Source organism: Staurois parvus, unplaced genomic scaffold, assembly GCF_062004578.1.
Source record: "Staurois parvus isolate SC_StPar_1 unplaced genomic scaffold, SC_StPar_1.0 ptg001328l, whole genome shotgun sequence".
In the NCBI taxonomy this organism is placed as follows: Eukaryota; Metazoa; Chordata; class Amphibia; order Anura; family Ranidae; genus Staurois; species Staurois parvus.
Window position 1 is genome coordinate 5,367,285 of NW_028319124.1, and position 19,621 is coordinate 5,386,905.

Here is a 19,621-nt window from a genome sequence, read left to right on the forward strand (position 1 = left end):
GTAGCCAGCGCAGATTTTATTGCAGATAAACACGTAGAGTTACATGGTTAGGCTGAAAAAAGACAAGTCCATCAGGTCTAACCAACAGAAAGGAATATTTAAAGGATAAGTTCACCTTTAAGAGAATGTTACATGTTACACCCATATTTAGGGTGTAACATGTAGCATGCTCCTGTGTACCCACCGCCAGCACTCCCCTCTCTGTGACAGTGGGCGGAGGTTCTTCTCCCCATACAATTGTCACAATTTTAAAAAACGGCATGGCCGTGCAGGGCTATGCCTATATGTCCGCGTCATTCATTCACAGTTTTCTGTGAATTAACATTCTACAAGTACTGTCAGCCATTGCGTCTGACGGCCTGTAGTTCTCAATGAACTGCAAGAGCACTGGTGAGCACTTCTGTAGTCTGATTCTTCCTGCCAATCAGTAACTGCCTGCCTATACTGGAGGCATGGGCAGAATCTGCAGGATCCAGGCATTGCACCCCTGGGTACAATGCTATACAGGTTGCAATGTAAAAAAAAATATTAAATGCAGTTTTTTGCCTGCAAATATATTTATACATATCATATTAATATTATTATTTTACAAAAGGTGAACTTTGCCTTTAAATAAACCAAAACCTGCATACACAGAAGTCTGTAACCACAATTGATCCATAGAAGGGTAAACATTTTTTATAAAGCATGGTCCAATTTTCTAAGGCAGTGGGATATTCTCAGGATCAACAACCTATGGTGTAATTATTTAAATTTTATAGATAGAAATATATATAAAAGGTGCTGTACTAACACACAACAAACTGCCCCCCCTAATAAAAAATATAAAATAAATGCAATAATAGAGTAAATACCCGGCTGACCCCTGCACACTACAACCCAGGGCAATGATAAATAAATTGCCAAACCATAAATAACCACAAATTATAAACCAATAAAGTGATAATAAATAAAAGGCTGACAATAAACACCCGGCTGCCCTACTAAGTGAAAATAAAAAATGTGTCATAAATGTGTAAAGCCATAGTGGTAGATAAATAAAACACACATCAACCCTCCTAAACAGAAATGAAGCAGCATATATAAATAAATTTGTGAGATCAATAATATTGAACAATATACAGTTGTGGCCAAAATTATTCAACCCCCAATGCTGTAAAGGGGTTTAGGGACTATAGTGTACATTTGGAATTGTATTCAGAATCAAATCCTACAAGGACGTTGTAACTACCCAAATGCAACTAAAATGACATCAATTGTTTATGTAATACAGTAGTAAATGGTTCTTATGTGGTTTCTTCATTGCCACAATTATTCAACCCCTTAAAGACTACCACTCTGAAGAACAGAGGTTCATACAGGTGCTTTCCATCAGGTATTGAAAACACCTGTGGATGTCACCGAGCAGCAATCAAGCATAATAAGCACCAATTAGGCAGCTTTAAAATGACTGTGATACTCAGCTCCTTCTAGACATTTACTGGTGTGGTTACAAACATGGTGAAGGCAAGAGAATGGTCCAGGAAGACAAGAGAAGAGGTGATTTCTCTTCACAGGAAGGGCAATGGCTATAAGAAGATTGCAAAGATGTTAAACATACCAAGAGACACCTTAGGAAGCATCATTCGCAAATTCAAGGCAAAGGGCACTGTTGAAACGCTACCTGGTCGTGGCAGAAAGAAGATGCTGACTTCGACTGCTGTGCGCTACCTGAAGCGTAGAGTGGAGAGAAGTCCCCGTGTGACTGCTGAGGAACTGAGAAAAGATTTGTCAGATGTGGGTACAGAAGTTTCAGCCCAGACAATAAGACGCACACTGCGTAATGAAGGCCTCCGTGCCAGAACTCCCAGGCGTACCCCCTTGCTGTCTCCAAAGAATAAGAAGAGTCGACTGCAGTATGCCAAAAGCCATGTGGACAAACCACAAAAGTTGTGGGATAGTGTTCTGTGGACTGATGAAACAAAATTAGAACTGTTTGGGCCCATGGATCAACGCTATGTTTGGAGGAGGAAGAACAAGGCCTATGATGAAAAGAACACCTTGCCTACTGTGAAGCATGGTGGAGGGTCAATCATGCTTTGGGGCTGTTTTGCTTCTGCAGGTACAGGGAAGCTTCAGCGTGTGCAAGGTACCATGAATTCTCTTCAGTACCAGGAGATATTGGATGGAAACGTGATGCAGTCCGTCACACACCTGAGGCTTGGGAGACGTTGGACCTTTCAACAGGACAATGATCCCAAGCATACCTCCAAGTCCACTAGAGCATGGTTGCAGAGGAAAGGCTGGAACATTTTGGAGTGGCCATCGCAGTCACCAGACTTAAATCCGATTGAGAACCTCTGGTGGGACTTAAAGAAAGCAGTTGCAGTGCGCAAGCCTAAGAATGTGACTGAACTGGAGGCCTTTGCCCATGAAGAATGGGCGAAGATACCCGTAGATCGCTGCAAGACACTTGTGTCAAGCTATGCTTCACGTTTAAAAGCTGTTATAACTGTAAAAGGATGCTGTACTAAGTACTAAGATTGAATGTCACTTGGGGGTTGAATAAAACTGATAATGCTGTGAGCACAGAAAAGACATTTGTGGTTATTTCATTATAACTGTTATGTTATATTTGTCTGACCTACAAGTGCCTCTTTAATGTAAATGTAAGCAAGATGACTGAATGATCAAAAGCAATGTCAAACTGGCCAAAACACTCAATTTCAGTGGGGGTTGAATAATTTTGGCCACAACTGTAAATAAAATGATAATAAATGTATAACAAGTGCAAGTGCACAGTGATGAAATAAAGACCCAAAGAAATAATATTCAATCGATGATATGAGAGAAAAAACTCTTAAAAAGTGTCCACTTCAAACACCGCTGTGTCCTCCTCCACCAGGGGTGTGCGCTTACCTCCCAATTCTGACCTAGAAACCAGGTCAACTTGCACTCAATAGAAATCCTCCTTCAATATCGATATCACAGACGTATGGGTCCGATTTGGTACACCATGGTTGGGCATAAAGCTCAAACAGAAACACAGAGTGTAGTAAGTATTATTATTTAATATTAAATATAAAAAATACACTCACATGGAGCAAAGGGCTACATATCCCATCCCAGCACAAAACCAAGTTGAACCAAGATGGCGGCTGGCGTCGCTGCACCAGCAATGACATCACCACGCTTCCGCGACATCATTTCTGGTGCGGCGACACCAGCCGCCATCTTGGTTCACCTCTGTTTTATGCTTGAATGAGCTATGTAGCCCTTTGCTCCATGTGAGTGTATTTTTTATATTTAATATTAAATAATAATACTACACTATGAGGAGCCTCTGTGTTTCTGTCACCCCCCACAAGTAGTAGTGTCACAATGGTGACACTGTACTGCTAGGGTTACAGTATGTAAAAAAAAAAAAAAACCATAATATAAAAAAATGTAAAGAATTATAATTTTTGGTTATAAACTAATTTGGGTTATTGTTTTTACTAAAAAGATAACAATACATTTTGGCATATATTTATGAAGAAAGATTATTTATTAGCAAAATTTTATAAGAACACTTTTTTTCAAAATTTTTGGACTTTTTCATTTATATAGCAAAAAAAATAAAAATCTCAGTGGTGAATAAATACTACCAAAATAAAGTTTTATCTGTCTCAAAAAAATGCAAAATAATTCATATGGGTACAGTGTTGCATGACCGCGCAATTGTCATTCAAAGTGTGACAGCGCTGAAAGCTGAAAATTGTCCTGGACAGGAAGGGGGTAAAAGTCTCCGGACATGAGTTGGTTAATGTGGGTGCAACTGTACCAGTTTTGCAAAAGGTGGACTGTACCTTTTAAACCTCTTTTCTTCCAGACGCAAAGAATGCCTCCTTGTCATTGTGCCAAGTTGGTCACTTTATGGTCATTGCAAAGGTTTATCATATGGACCATTTATGTATTCATAGATGGTTATCATATCCCCCATATATGCCTCTTCCCAAAGGAAGAATAAATTCAGATCACTTGATCATTCCTCATAGCTGCAGTCCATGTGTCTTATCAGTTTGGTTGCCCATGTTTGTACTGGGCTGATGTCATGCATTATTTTTTGTAGACCATGCATCTTTACGTTGTTATCCTGAGGCTTCTGTCTTTGTTTTCACTGTCAGCACTGTTCAGTCAGTCTGTGTTTCTGCCCTCTTACTTCTACAGCTCTTCTGCTTTGTGTCTGTGACTATTGGGGGCTTCTCCATCACCTTCCATTGCTGGTGCATCCATCTGAGTTAGACTCATGTCACAAAGGTTGAGGTGTGAAGGTTAGACAGTAAAGCCTATGTCAATGCTGGCAACAACTCATCAGTGACCAGATCGCTAGAGAAGGCAAAGAGACCACTTCCCCCATGCCCGCCTCCAGGACTTCTCCAGGGTGTCACCCATCCTCTGGAACTCCCTGCCCCAACCCATCAGATTATCACCTACTCTCTTCTCCTTTAGGTGCACCCTGAAAACCCATCTCTTCAGGGAAGCCTACCCCACCCCCTGCTAACTTGCTGACCTCCTCCACTCTTCCTACCACTCCATCCCCCACAGCTATCTCCTCCTGTGCCACCATCCCCTCCCTCCTAGATTGTAAGCTCGAAAGAGCAGGGCCCTCAATCCCCTCATGTTTTGCATTGTATTGTTATTGTTCTGTCACATGTGCTGTCCCCCTTTGTAATGTACAGCGCTGAGCGAACTATTGGCGCTTTATAAATACTGTATAATAATAATAATAATAAATACAGGGTAGCTTCCTTGGCTAGCCAAAATGCTGGGTCAGGTACTTTGGCCTCATTCGTATGGGTGAATTCCGCCAAGCAGATCCTCCTGCTCAGTGAGGGATCTGTTCGCTGATGCCAGCTGAGCAGGCGGATGACAGGTCCATGTCTGCTCCTCTTGTGCAGAGTGGACACAGGCACAGCCCGCTGTTCTGTATGAGGCGGTTGGATGTAAACAGACCACCTCTCTGTTTACATCCGACTGTCATTTGATCCGCTAGATGGATGGGGAACAGAACGCCTATCTGTCTGTTTTTAGCAGATCCGCCTCCCCATAGAGATGCAGGCAGATCCGCCTCCCCATAGAGAATGATGGAGGGTCCGATCTGGTCTGCCTGAAAAACGGACAGGGGGACCCGATCGGTCTAACCATGTGAAAGGGGCCTTAAAATATTGAAGCCAGAGCATTATCATGACAGCCTTGCAGCTGGCAGCTTCAGATAGTAATCTGCCTATATAATTCTTTTGCATCTTGCTTTCTTTATATTATGCAAGTGGAATAATTGGACTTTCATTGGATTTATTGTGTTTTTATATTCTTATGTTTAGAAGAAGAGAGCGATCCTGCCTCAGACAAGATATGTGGAGCTCTTCTTGGTGGTGGACAAGGAAAGGGTAAGTCACGACTTGTATTCATACTTGTTTCATGTTTTTACTGATATCTTGTGTTTTTAAAGCATGTGTGTGTTTTTCCTCCAATATGATCGTGATTTATCAGTAATATTGTTCAGCTTGGAAAATGAAAGGAGAAATCTAACTGATCCGCAATTCCACGAATTATGCTGCATGGTACCCATCACCTTGAATAAAGGGCTCATGTTTGGATGTATCCGAATGATAAAATATTTTTAGCATTATAAAATTCTTATCAGGACAGGACTGATCTGCAGAGCTCCTCCAAGCACTCCCGGGCTTGTACAAAAAAATATTGGGCAGGTGGCCCTAAGTGAAGGTACTCCCTAGTTCAGGCTCAGTGGGATACACAAGCAGTGACACTTGTTGGGTCTTATATAGCTGTCTTCTGACCTGCATTCCTTCATCACTGACGTCTTTGTGGCTCTGAGATGTCATGTGACCAAAGAGCCGCAAAAGAAACCGGAAAAAACTGAAATGTGAAGGATGAGGATTATTTATGATCATGGTATTTTGTTCAAGTGAGTCCATATCATTTTCACTGATCAGCACTCATCTTTTCAGCTGATAAAGTACTTTTTTATTTAAAGTGGACCTGAACTCAAAAATTTGCTTTATTATAGAGAATATACATGTTAATTGTGCCTAAGCAGCATCCTGAAAATGTACATTTTTGCATGCTATTCCTCTTAAAAATAGTAGTGCATTCCCCATTATGTCAGTGTGCCTAAGAACGCCTGTGCCTAAAGCCTCATAGCTCATATCTGCAGTGTGGGATCTAAGGCACTGTTGCCTCTATCTGTCTCAGGAGTGAGATTTGGTGATGTCACTTCTGTGCCGGTTTTTCCTTGCTGGAGGCTCTTACACGAGGAAGCAAAGCCCTGCCTCTACCAATGTGGCTGACTTCGATCAGAGACACAATGCAGAACAAGACGTAATGGTAAGTCATTATTAGAGGAAATATCAGCTGTAGGGAGACCACAGGCAATACTAGTGACTAGTAACTGGTTACTAACATTTATAGGTAAAGTTGATCCAGGGAATATCTGATTGCCTCTCGGGGGATCAGGAAGGAATTTTTTTCCCTGCAGGAGCAAATTGGATCATGCTTTGCTAGGTTTTTTTTCCTTCCTCTGGATCAATGGTGGGTATAGGAATATAACTTTTTTTTTTTAATGGTTGAACTGGATGGACTTTTGTCTTTTTTCAGCCAGACTAACTTTGTAACTATGTTGTCCTTTTTTGGGGAAAGGCTTCTTTTAAACTTCATCCCTTACCATCCTTTTTAAAAATAATATATGAAAAGGTGTTCAAATAAACCATGCTGTCTTCCTTCACCATGGCCACCTATCACTCTGGCACCGTGGCAGGCTCTGTGTAGTGAACTTTTCATTTGCCTGTATGAAATTGTCGCTGCTATGAAAGGATCACTTGATTGGCTTTGTCTCCCAGGAAAAACAGACCTCTCCTGATATCTGATTGGAATACATTTTTTTCTATTTTTGTTTACTTTATTATATGACTCATTATTCTCTCTCTAAAATCCTTTATAATAATGTGTTAAGAATGGCAATTTCTGGGGACAAATCTCCCAACCCTCAGACCTTTCCTAGAAGTCACAGAATCCATCGCAGTGATGTAATATTGGGCTACAGTAGAAGACAGCTTAGCAACAGAGAATTCTTCTGAAGATCAGAGGCGTAAACTGACACTTTTCATTAATGACCACGTATTATTGATGATGTAAGCATTTAAAAGAAACCTAGAAGTAAAAATCTCTTACAAATCCACCCTTTGGCCTGATTCCAGTAAATGACACATTTCAAGAGCCCAGAAAATGATTTTCAGACTGTCTGTGTATTGGAGCTATGCAGTGTGCTTCAAAATGCTTTATTCTTATAGAAGACCTGAACTATGGAAGCTGTGCCCAAAAAATGCCAGCAGAGAGCCAAAGACTAGTCATCAGTATTAACCGTAGGTTTCCTTAAGCTGACCTATTCTCCATTACTGACTTACCTTGCTGTGTTCTGCACTGTGTCTCTGGAGGGGGCTGCCATCTTGGTAAAAGGCAGGGCTTTGCAACTCCTGGCAGGGTTGCCCCCCTGATGACTGGTGATCTGAAGACTAGTGGGGGGGATGTTCTAGAGCCAGAGTGGCGGAGGGAGCACAGGACTACAGAATGAATAAAGCAGAAGAAAGTAGAACTTTGCACTGCAGGTCATTAGGTACAGCTTCCTCTCCATCAAGGAGAACAATGAGCGGCACAGTAGTGACATCCCCAAATCTCACACCAAATCTGGTGAGCCTAGCAGTCAGAAACAGCAGTGCCTTAGATGATCTCACACTGCAGATATAAAGGTATGATGCTACAAAAAAGAGTGTCTATTCACAGGAAGTGCTTTTTTATTTATTTATTTATTTATTTATTTATTACAGGTATTTATATTGCTCCATCAATTTCTGCAACACTTTACATACAGTATATTGTACATTCACATCAGCCCCTAACCCTCAAGGAGCGTAAAATTTAGGGGCCCTAACTCACATTTATACATATTAGATCCAATTTAGACAGGAGTCAATTAACCTGTCAGCATGTCTTTGGAGTGTGGGAGGAAACTCGAGTACCCGGAGGAAACCCATGCAGGCACGGGGAGAACATGCAAACTTCAGGCAGGTAGTTTCGTGGTTGGGATTCGAATTGATGACCCTAGTACTGCTAGGCAGGAGTGCTAACCACTTAGCCACTGTGCTGCCCAAGTGCTTACCTATTTGTAGGAGAAGGACAAGATTGGGTAAATCTTTCAGTGTACTGCTTATGTGCAGTTACCAATTCAAGGAGTCCCATATAAGATGCCAAATCTTCTTCACTTGTTGAGTTAATTTCCGCTTTAAAGTGGCCCTAAAGTCTAGGTGGTTTTTTTTTTTTGTTTTTTTGTTTTTTAGGTGCAGTTAGTGCATTATTGTAAAAAACACCTCATTACTCGTTCTTCTCCCCTTCACCAAAATGTTAATGACATTTGCAAATACAACCTTTCCTTTTTCATTATGTGCCCATTTTTGACCCAGTGATGTCATCACTGGGTCTCTGCTTTTCTGTGCAAAGCAAATGGATTATGGCAGGTGGGAGGGCCTGTCAGGGTTCTGTTCATAGCTTCCTGAATAAGCCGTCATGCACAAGGGGCATTTTGATAACGTTGGGAACGTTAGCTGTGTGAAGTCACATTAACATCATGAGTTTTTCAGCTTTTTTTAGCGTGTTTGCATTAGCGTTTAGTGGCAGTTTTCCACTTTTAGTGGCGTTTTTCCATATATGCAATTTTTAGCATTTTTTGAAATCAGAAAAAATCCTGAAATGCTGCGTTTTGCCAAGTTTTTCAGCATTAGAACATTTTTACAGTTAAAAAACTCCTCTAGAAACCCACTAGTCCTGGGTTTTTTTCCAACCTAAAAATGTCCCTGCCAAAAAACATTGATTACAGTCTATGTGTGCAACGTCCAGTGTGCATGAGGACTAAATCACAGCACCCAGCCCCAGTACTCCTCTTAAGAGCCCTTAGCCCCAATGCAAGCAGTGGGCTGGCTCTTAGGAGGAGATATCCAAATATTAAAATGCCTTGATGGGTGGATGTCAGTCTGCAGGAGTGGTTGTTCCTAGGAATACTGCGTTTGCATACATACCACCCTAGGTAACGCCGACATGTGATGCCAAGTTTCCATGATTGAAATAACCAAAATCCAGTGAATGAAATTGGTGGGCCAGAGACTGTATGAATAGAGAGGAAAGAGCTAAATGATGCTGGATGTCCTCCAGCCAGGAATAAGATGGCCTCTATCTACCTTGCTGCAGCTTCTAATGCACATTGTGAGAAACTCAGTGTGCAGTGAATCAGTTTAATGCAGTTTAAAGCCCAACTTTAGAACTGTAGAGTTGTACCAGTTCATCTCCTGTACTGAAACGGCTTAAACAGCATTCTCATACCTATATCAACTCCCTAAGCCTCCCAGTGTTCTAATATGTTATTATTTATTATTTATTTCAGGTACTTATATAGCGCCGTCAATTTACACAGCACTTTACATATATAATGTACATTCACATCAGTCCCTAACCCTCAAGGGATGTACAATCTAAGGTCCCTAACTTACATTCATACATACACATACTAGGGCCAATTTAGACAGGAGCCAATTCACCTACCAGCATGTCTTTGGAGTAATATGTAGATTTCAACACTTCCCCTCCCCACATCTTCTAATGGCAACGGTCACCATGAATCGCAGCCAGTGGGAAAGCCAGCCAGCTGTCATTCCTGTATGACCTGGCATATAAAGCACCCCAGAATTTGGGGGGTCCTCAGGTGATTGATGGTAGGTGCAGCACCACCAGGTGGCTGATTTTGACTGATGCAGTCAGTTAAGTAGGTTTAAAGATGTAGGTATTCTTATGCAAGATCATTTTCAAATCGGCAAATTGCATTTTTTTTTCTTTTATTCATCTGATTATACACGCTAAAGCTGGCCAAACGTGTGTAGATTTTCCGATGAGAATATTCATAAGAAAAGTCGTACGAAAATTCTTTGAACCTCTTTGAATGGACTAATGTTGTTCGAAAATTGTCTTTTGCTTTAACCACTTGCTGATCGCTGATAGCCGAATGACGGCTTCACTGCGGCTGGCCAGTTCTGGGAGGGCATCATATGACGTCCTCCCAGAACGCGCTCTCCTGCGCGCTTCCGGTGATCTCTGTGATCGCTGTGTCCTATGGACACAGCTGATCACATGATGTGATAAAAGGCCAATCAGAGCGGCCTTTTACCATGTGATCAGCCATGTCCAATGACACGCTGATCACCGGGAAATGCAATTGCCGGTTATCAGCTGCACTTTCCTCATGCTCTCACAGCATCAGGAAAGTCCTGCCGAGAACCAGCAGTTGTCAGAGGAGGGATCAGCACTGATCATCAGGGCACTGATCGGTGCCCAGCAGTGCAACCCACCGGTGCTGCCCACAAGTGCCACCTACCAGTGCTGCCCACAAGTGCCCATTAGTGACACCCACCTGTGCCCATCAGTGCCGCCTATCAGTGCCGCCTGTCAGTGCAGCCTCATCAACGCACATCAGTGAAGGAGAAAAATTACCTGTTTGCAAAATTTTATAATAGGAACAAATAAAAACTTTTTTTCCCATTTTTTGCCCTTTTTTTTGTTTATAGCGCAAAAAATAAAACGCCCAATGGCAAGTAAATACCACCAAAAGAAAGCCCTATTTGTGTGGAAAAAAATGATAATTTTATATGGGTACAATGTTGCATGACCGCGCAATTGTCATTCAAAGTGCAACAGTGCTGAAAGCTGAAAATTGGCCTGGTCAGGAAGGGGGTATAAGTGCCCGGTAGGCAAGTGGTTAAACATTCAATTTTAAAATGAATGTAATTTCTAAACGATAACCACAGTTACTGTTACTGCTGTTTAAGATCACGATTAGAAAATCAAACAAATATTCTTGAAATTAAAATTCTCAAATGAAAATCTATACGTGTATGGCCAGCTTTAGACTCTCAATCCAGTCTGCCGAGTCACGCTATTCATGATTGCTTGGATTTATTGGACTGATTCTCTGCAGAGCACGCAGATCTCCCGCACATATTCGTGTCTTGTTGTTGGACAAAAGGAACAATTTGCAAAATGCAGATTCTTTTGATGAAGAAAAAAAGAAACAATGTGATTGTTGATTAACCATTCCAAGCGATGGAAAATCTCATTGGTAGCAGCACACATTTATTTATTTCAGGTACTTATATAGCGCTGTCAATTTACGCAGCGCTTTACATATATATTGTACATTCACATCAGTCCTTAACCCTCAAGGGGCGTACAATCTAAGGTCCCTAACTCACATTCATACATACACATACTAGGGACAATTTAGACAGGATCCAATGAACCTACCAGCATGCCTTTGGAGTGTGGGAGAAAACCGGAGTACCTGGAGGAAACCCACGCAGGCACAGGGAGAACATGCAAACTCCAGACAGGTGGTGGTGGTTGGAATTTGAACCGACGACCCCAGTACTGCCAGGCGGAAGTGCTAACCATTTAGCCGCTGTGCTTTTTAATGACATTATCAGATGAGTATAAATCCGAGGTGTTGGCCAGAACACCAAATTATGGGGGAAATTTATCTATACTGGACCTGACAGTATCTGGAGCAGCTGTGCATATCAACCAATCTGCTTCTATCTTCAGCTTGTTCAGTTAAGATTTGAAAATGAAAGACAGAAGCTGATTGGTTGCTATGCACAGCTGCTCGAGTTTTGATGAATTTCCCCTCTAATTTTTTTTTCTGTATGGTAAAAATGTGATGATCGTGTCTGATTGGTTGCTGAAGGCAGATGCACTACTTTCTGCAATGACGGAAGGCACCGATTTAGAATATTGGAAGATTGGTACATATTTTGTGGTTGTGCACATGAACATTCACATTGGGGGGTTATTAATGGTTAATAGTTTCTGCTGTGTCTTTGTGTCCCTGTATCTGACCTCTGATGTGATGTAATCTGCACATCTGTTATTGTCTCATTACTAAGTATTCCCCAGAACATTTCCACCCTTAATCGGGACCTCCGCCCACACTCCTCACCCTGCTATCTGCGCACACAGCGTCCACGCCGAAGAGCTGACTATCCAAAGATTGTTATTCTGCTGTGATCAATTTACACTTCAACTTCCAGCTTTGTAATGAGCTAATACTCTCTGCCCTCCCCCCTCCAAATCCTCCTTTCACTGGCCCCATCACAAGAATGTGCACATGTGCTTCAGTCTGAGCATCTTCTGTATTAAAGTGTTACTAAACCCACAACAGTACAATCAGTCTATATGCAGTACAGCATGCTTGTTATACTCACTGTGGAACCTAAGGGGTTAATCCTCTGTATGGTGTAAAAAGGATGTTTGATCCTGACTTCTATGATCCTCCTCTTCTTCCAGTGTCCCCCCTTAGCTCCTGATAAGACATATTATGGGGAGTCACTCTGCACATGCTCAGCTTGGTGTGTGTTGCTAGAGACGTTTTTTTTTTCTTGGGAGAGTGCATGTGATCAGCACAGGGCCAATCAGCGCTGTCCAGACAGAGGGTCAGGGGTCTTGCAGCCTTATAGAGCAAAATGAAAACTCCTACAAGCTGTAACCAGTGCTCAGCTGGACACTGATAGAAGTCACATAACTGCTGATGAGAAAAGTTATTTATCAGTTTATATTTACTAAAATTATTGCATTTCAATGTTGTGTGTACTGTGGGAGACCAGATATAGTGAATGCAGGGTCCGAGGAGAGCAGATATAGTGAATGCAGGGTCCGGGGAGAGCAGATATAGTGAATGCAGAGTGCGGGGAAACCGGATATAGTGACTGCAGGGTCCTGGGAGATCAGATATAGTGAATGCAGGGTCTGGGGAGACCGGATATAGTGAATGCAGAGTGCGGGAAAACCGGATATAGTGAATGCAAGGTCCTGGGAGATCAGATATAGTGAATGCAGGGTCCGGGGAGAGCAGATATAGTGAATGCAGAGTGCGGGGAAACCGGATATAGTGACTGCAGGGTCCTGGGAGATCAGATATAGTGAATGCAGGGTCCGGGGAGAGCAGATATAGTGAATGCAGGGTCCGGGGAGAGCAGATATAGTGAATGCAGGGTCCGGGGAGAGCAGATATAGTGAATGCAGAGTGCGGGGAAACCGGATATAGTGACTGCAGGGTCCTGGGAGATCAGATATAGTGAATGCAGGGTCTGGGGAGACCGGATATAGTGAATGCAGAGTGCGGGAAAACCGGATATAGTGAATGCAAGGTCCTGGGAGATCAGATATAGTGAATGCAGGGTCCGGGGAGAGCAGATATAGTGAATGCAGAGTGCGGGGAAACCGGATATAGTGACTGCAGGGTCCTGGGAGATCAGATATAGTGAATGCAGGGTCTGGGGAGACCGGATATAGTGAATGCAGAGTGCGGGAAAACCGGATATAGTGAATGCAAGGTCCTGGGAGATCAGATATAGTGAATGCAGGGTCCGGGGAGACCAGATATAGTGAATGCAAGGTCCAGGGAGACCGGATATAATGAATGCAGGGTCCAGGGAGACCGGATATAATGAATGCAGGGTCCTGGGAGATCAGATATAGTGAATGCAGGGTCCCTGGAGACCAGATATAGTGAATGCAGGGTCCGGAGAGACCAGATATAGTGAATGCAGGGTCCGGGGAGACCAGATATAGTGAATGCAGGGTCCGGGGAGACCACATATAGTGAATGCAGGGTTCGGGGAGACCACATATAGTGAACACAGGGTCCGGGGAGATCAGATATAGTGAATGCAGGGTCCGTGGAGACCGGATATAGTGAATGCAGGGTCCGGGGAGAGCAGATACAGTGAATGCAGGGTCCGGGGAGAGCAGATACAGTGAATGCAGGGTCCGGGGAGAGCAGATATAGTGAATGCGGGGTCTGGGGAGACCAGATATAGTGAATGCGGGGTCCGGGGAGAGCAGATATAGTGAATGCGGGGTCCGGGGAGACCTGATACAGTGAATGCGGGGTCCGGGGAGACCTGATATAGTGAATGCGGGGTCCTGGGAGACCAGATATAGTGAATGCAGGGTCCGGGGAGACCAGATATAGTGAATGCAGGGTCCGGGGAGACCAGATATAGTGAATGCAGGGTCCGGGGAGTCCAGATATAGTGAATGCAGGGTCTGGGGAGACCAGATATAGTGAATGCAGGGTCCGTGGAGATCAGATATAGTGAATGCAGGGTCCGGGGAGAGCAGATATAGTGAATGCAGGGTCCGGGGAGAGCAGATATAGTGAATGCAGGGTCCGGGGAGACCGGATATAGTGAATGCAGGGTCCGGGGAGACCAGATATAGTGACTGCGGGGTCCTGGGGTTAGTAACACTTTAAGCCAAAGACAGATTGAAATTTGGCCAGTTCAGCAGGGACTGGCCAAATTTTGATCCATGTGTGGCCATGCCTGTTTGATCAACTTAGAAAATGTTGTTGATCAGCAACTGCAGTTGCTGATCAGTGTATTCTGACAGTGACAAGTCTTGTCAAAATACAATGTCCTGGGAGGGGGGGGGATGTAGTTCCAACATCCTCTTCATTTGTGTGGATGGAGGAATTTGTTCGTTACTACCCTTTGTATATGCCAATTATTGTGCTCCAACTATTTGCTGTAGAAAAAGCAGTTTAGCTTCAGAATATGAAAAGGGTTCTTTACAGTAAAAGCTGTGTAAATGTTTTGCAGTCTCACTGTTTGTCATCTGTAGATTGCTGCTACAGTCTCCCTACAAAAGCCTGTCCTCTTCCAGCATGCTGTAGAGAGACCCTTACTCTCTATGTTAAAACAGTGGTCTCTCTACACAGGTCCACCACCTCCTACACTGTCAGAGCAAGAGCTCTCCAATCACTAGGAAGCATGAGCTTTTCTGATTGGAGGGCTCTAACTGTCTGAACAAGGGGCGGGTAGGACCACGGAAGGGGGACCGCTGTTTCCTCATAGAGATCAATCTGTAGTGCTCTACCACAGTCTCATTACAAAAGCCTGTCCTCTTCCAGCATGCTGTAGAGAGAGACCCTTACTCTCTATGTGGAAACAGTGGTCTCTCTGCACAGGTCTACCACCCCCTACAAAGTCAGAGCAAGAGCTCTTCAATCACCAGGAGGCATGAGCTTTTCTGATTGGAGGGCTCTAACTCTGTCTGGACAAGGGGCGGGTAGGACCACGGAAGGGGGACCGCTGCTTCCTCATAGAGATCAATCTGTAGTGCTCTACCACAGTCTCACTACAAAAGCCTGTCCTCTTCCAGCATGCTGTAGAAAGATCCTTACTCTCTATGTGGAAACAGTGGTCTCTCTGCACAGGTCCACCACCCCCTACAAAGTCAGATCAAGAGCTCTTCAATCACCAGGAGGCATGAGCTTTTCTGATTGGAGGACTCTAGCTCTGTCTGAACAAGTGGCGGGTAGGACCACAGAAGGGGGACCGCTGCTTCCTCATAGAGATCAATCTGTAGTGCTCTACCACAGTCTCATTACAAAAGCCTGTCCTCTTCCAGCATGCTGTAGAGAGAGACCCTTACTCTCTATGTGGAAACAGTGGTCTCTCTGCACAGGTCCACCACTCCCTACAAGTTCAGAGCAAGAGCTCTTCAATCACCAGGAGGTATGAGCTTTTCTGATTGGAGGGCTCTAACTCTGGCTGAATAAGGGGCATGTAGGACCACTGCAGAGGGACTGCTGCTTCCTCATAGAGAGCAATGGTCCTTCTCTGTACATGCTCCAGGGGACAAGCGGTTCTGCTCAGACTGCCTGCTTTGTAAAGAAATGAAACTACGATTTTAGATGTTATGATGTACCTGGAATGTATGTAAGGGATTTAAAAGGAAAGTTCAGTTGGACTTTGTGTTTTTTGTATTTATTATTGCAACCCAGGTATGTAACTATTAGTGATGTGTTTCTTTTACAGTACGATATGCTGGGACAGAATGCTTCAGCAGTGAGGGCTGAGATGGTGCAATTAGCCAACTATCTTGACAGTGTAAGTAGAACAGTTTTAGAGGACTTTTGTATTCTTTTCTACTTGTGCCATGTTAATGAACCTGGTTTCTATGTATAATTTGTAATTATTTGTATACATGAGTGCAACCATATCGTTTACATATGCAGGCTCTCCTTCCTGATTTCAGCACTATGCTGTGATAATAGGGGCAATTTCACACTGATCTGTAGCAATTACATGGTAAAAACACATATGCGTTTTTGCCGCGATTTAACCGTGCCATATGATTCAAAATCTCAACACAGATGTGGTTTTGATGCGAGTTGTCAATGCATATCAATGGGGTGGTGCATTTTTTAACTGACCAAATATACCCCAAAAATGCAGCAAGCATTTTTTACACCACAACAGACCAGTGTGAAGACATGCATAAACATACATAGGGAAGCACTTTTCTTCAGCTTTTCTTGCGCTTTTTTTTTTTTTTACTGCAAAAGCGCTTTAAAAACTCTTCTGTGTAAAAAGCAGCCTAAATCTCTGCACACAAACAAATTCATTTAAATATATTCCTTAAAAAACATATTCAATATAAATTCACATTCTATAGCCCAAATGTCCCTGTAAATCCAGATATTACCTTGTAAAAGTAAGGCTGGACATTGAACCAGGGAGTTGAAAACAAATATTATCTGATCCCTCATCCACACATTTTGATGTAGATGGAGGAATACTCCTACTGTGCTATTGTGTTCTGACAGCGGGGAGACTCCCTCCCCTCATCCTCCCCTTCCCCCCCCCCCACCCCTTATCCTCCCCCTTCCCCCCCCACCCCTTATCCTCCCCCTTCCCCCCCCACCCCTTATCCTCCCCCTTCCCCCCCCCACCCCTCATCCTCCCCCCGCCACCCCTCATCCTCCCCCCCCCCCCCCTCATCCTCCCCTCCCCCCCCCTCATCCTCCCCTCCCCCCCCCCCCCTCATCCTCCCCCTCTCCCCCCCTCATTCTCCCCCTTTCCCTGTCAGAATAGCTATAGCTGGCAGCACTGATCATATTGGAAAACCCCAACAGGCTGGTTATACACAAAAAGATTGACTTGTGTACAATCAGCCTGCCCATACATGGATCAAGATTCATCCAGTCCCTGCTGAAGCAGCTGAATTTTGATCTATGTATGGGTGCCCTAACAATATCATCACTGTACTGCACATACAGGCTGCCTGCAGAAAACTACAGCAAGGGAAAATAATATTACTTACCTTTAATGAAGGATGTCCCACGATCTGCAGGCTGCTGGCTTCTGTAGAAATCATCACTGCAGGGCAGCCCTGTCCTCTTCCTGCTGCCAAACTTCTGGTACTGTTGGAGTTTACAGCTTTGGGTTTATGGTCTCAGCTGCACTAAAAAGGTGATCCAATAGGGACACACCATGTCCTTCCCCTCCTTCATTGAGAAAAGTTATTTCATCATCTCTAGTGTAACTGAGCCTGGAGACCCAAAGCTGTTATCCTCCACAGTGCCAGAAGTTCAGCACCAGGAAGAGGACAGGGCAGCCCTGCAGTGAAGATTTCTACAGCATCCAGCAGCCTGCACATCATGGGACATCCTTCTTTTCATGTAAGTAAATAAACTAAGGCTGCTGAGAAAATATTTTTTTTTAAACTAAATTTCAGCTTTAAGAGAAAAGCTAAATCAGTTGCAGCAGTCATATGTAGTGGAGGTGTCAGATCTGATGAATCCTCGACCATGACATGTCTTGTCCCTCCTGGGTGATGACCAAGGTCTCTCCTTTGTTCTCTAGATGTACAGAGTGCTGAATATCAGAATTGTCCTGGTTGGGTTGGACATCTGGATGAGGGGGAATCACATCAGTATTGAAGGCTCGGCTGGAGATGTCCTGGGGCGTTTTGTGAACTGGCGTGAGAAGGAGCTCGTCCCGCTCCGCAGACATGACAGCGCTCAGTTTGTTCTGTAAGTAATATTTTATTTCTAGATCAGAAAAGCAAAAAAGGGTTTTCTTTATTCAGTGCCTGAAAATTTAAAATGGAATTTACACGGGCACTTCAAGAAGATAGCAAATAGTGGACTATAATTCAGTGATTAAGAGTGTTTAAAGTGCTGTGCCTGCACTGCAAGGGTTATTTGCTCTTTTGCCTGGGGGGGGGGGGGGGGAGAAATTTACATGATCCTCTGCTAACCCTGTAGATAACCCCCCCTACCTTTCCAGCATGCCATGCTCTGGCAGTACACTGTCCCTCAGCGTCATCATGTCCAATGCAAGGCTATTGACCCTGCTCTGGCCTTGATGTCAGGATCCTAGAATGCTCGAGAGTGGAGGAGAAGAAGTTGTTTCCCTAGGCCTAGACCAAAACGATCAAAGTTGCCTGGGGTTAGGCTATAAACTGAACTCCAGCCAAACCGCTGAATACACAGGAGAAATCCATATATAGATGGAGGATTTATAGTCCTGTACAGCTAGCATTGTGATTTATACATCTTTCACACAGCCATGTCAGCATAAAAATATAAACTCCTCATATACTCTGACCAGCCACCTGAAAACATGGCAATATTTTTCTTTGCTGCTAAATAATAGATTAGGAGCCGTTCATTTTTTTTTTTTCTTTATACAAAGAATCAGCACATATGCTTCTGCCAAATGTACGCAGTGTGCATGTGAGCTCGTCATGTGTAAACCATGGATGTAATGTACCCACAATGCATATGAGAGCATCACATGTTAATAGAGAATGTAATGTGCACACATTGCATGTGAGAGCATCATGTGAAAACAGAGTATGCAATATACGCACAATGCATGTGTGCTCATCATATGTAAACAAAGGATGTACTGTACACACAATGTGTGTGTGCTCATCATGTATAAACAGAGGATGTAATGTACCCACAATGCATATGAAAGCATCATGTATGAACAGGATATAATGTACGCACAATGCATATATGCTCATCTTGTGTAAACCGAGGATGTAATGTACCCACAATACATCCTGTTTATACATGATGCTTTCATATGCATTGTGGGTGATTACATGCTCTGTTTACACATGATGAGTACACATGCTTTGTGTTTACAGTGCATCCTCTGTTTACACATGATGAGTACACATGCATTGTGTACAGTACATCCTCTGTTTACACATGATGCTTTTACATGCATAGTGTGTATATTACTTACTGTGTTTACACATGATGCTTTTACATGCATTGTGTATACATCACATTCTCTGTTTACACATGATGCTCTCATATGCATTGTGGGTACATTACTTACTCTGTTTACACAGGATGAGCACACATGCATTGTGCGTACAGTATATCCTGTTTATACATGATGCTTTCATATGCAATGTATGCACAATGCATGTTTGCTCATCCTGTGTAAACAGAGTAAGTAATTTACCCACAATGCATATGAGAGCATCATGTGTAAACAGAGAATGTGATGTATACACAATGCATGTAAAAGCATCATGTGTAAACAGAGGATGTACTGTACACAATGCATGTGTGCTCATCATGTGTAAACAGAGGATGTACTGTACACAATGCATGTGTGCTCATCATGTGTAAACAGAGGATATACTGTACACAATGCATGTGTGCTCATTATGTGTA

At 43.3% G+C, this 19,621-nt stretch overlaps 1 protein-coding gene across 1 annotated transcript in view; it reads left to right on the plus strand.

The window, feature by feature from the left end:
• ADAM9 (ADAM metallopeptidase domain 9) overlaps positions 1 to 19,621 on the plus strand; it is a 170,897-nt gene that overhangs the window by 116,355 nt on the left and 34,921 nt on the right. Inside the window, exons 7-9 of the mRNA XM_089661303.1 lie at positions 5,343 to 5,408; positions 15,954 to 16,025; positions 17,784 to 17,953. Coding sequence (XP_089517429.1) covers positions 5,343 to 5,408; positions 15,954 to 16,025; positions 17,784 to 17,953 — 308 coding nt within the window. The remainder of the gene's footprint in view (positions 1 to 5,342; positions 5,409 to 15,953; positions 16,026 to 17,783; positions 17,954 to 19,621) is intronic.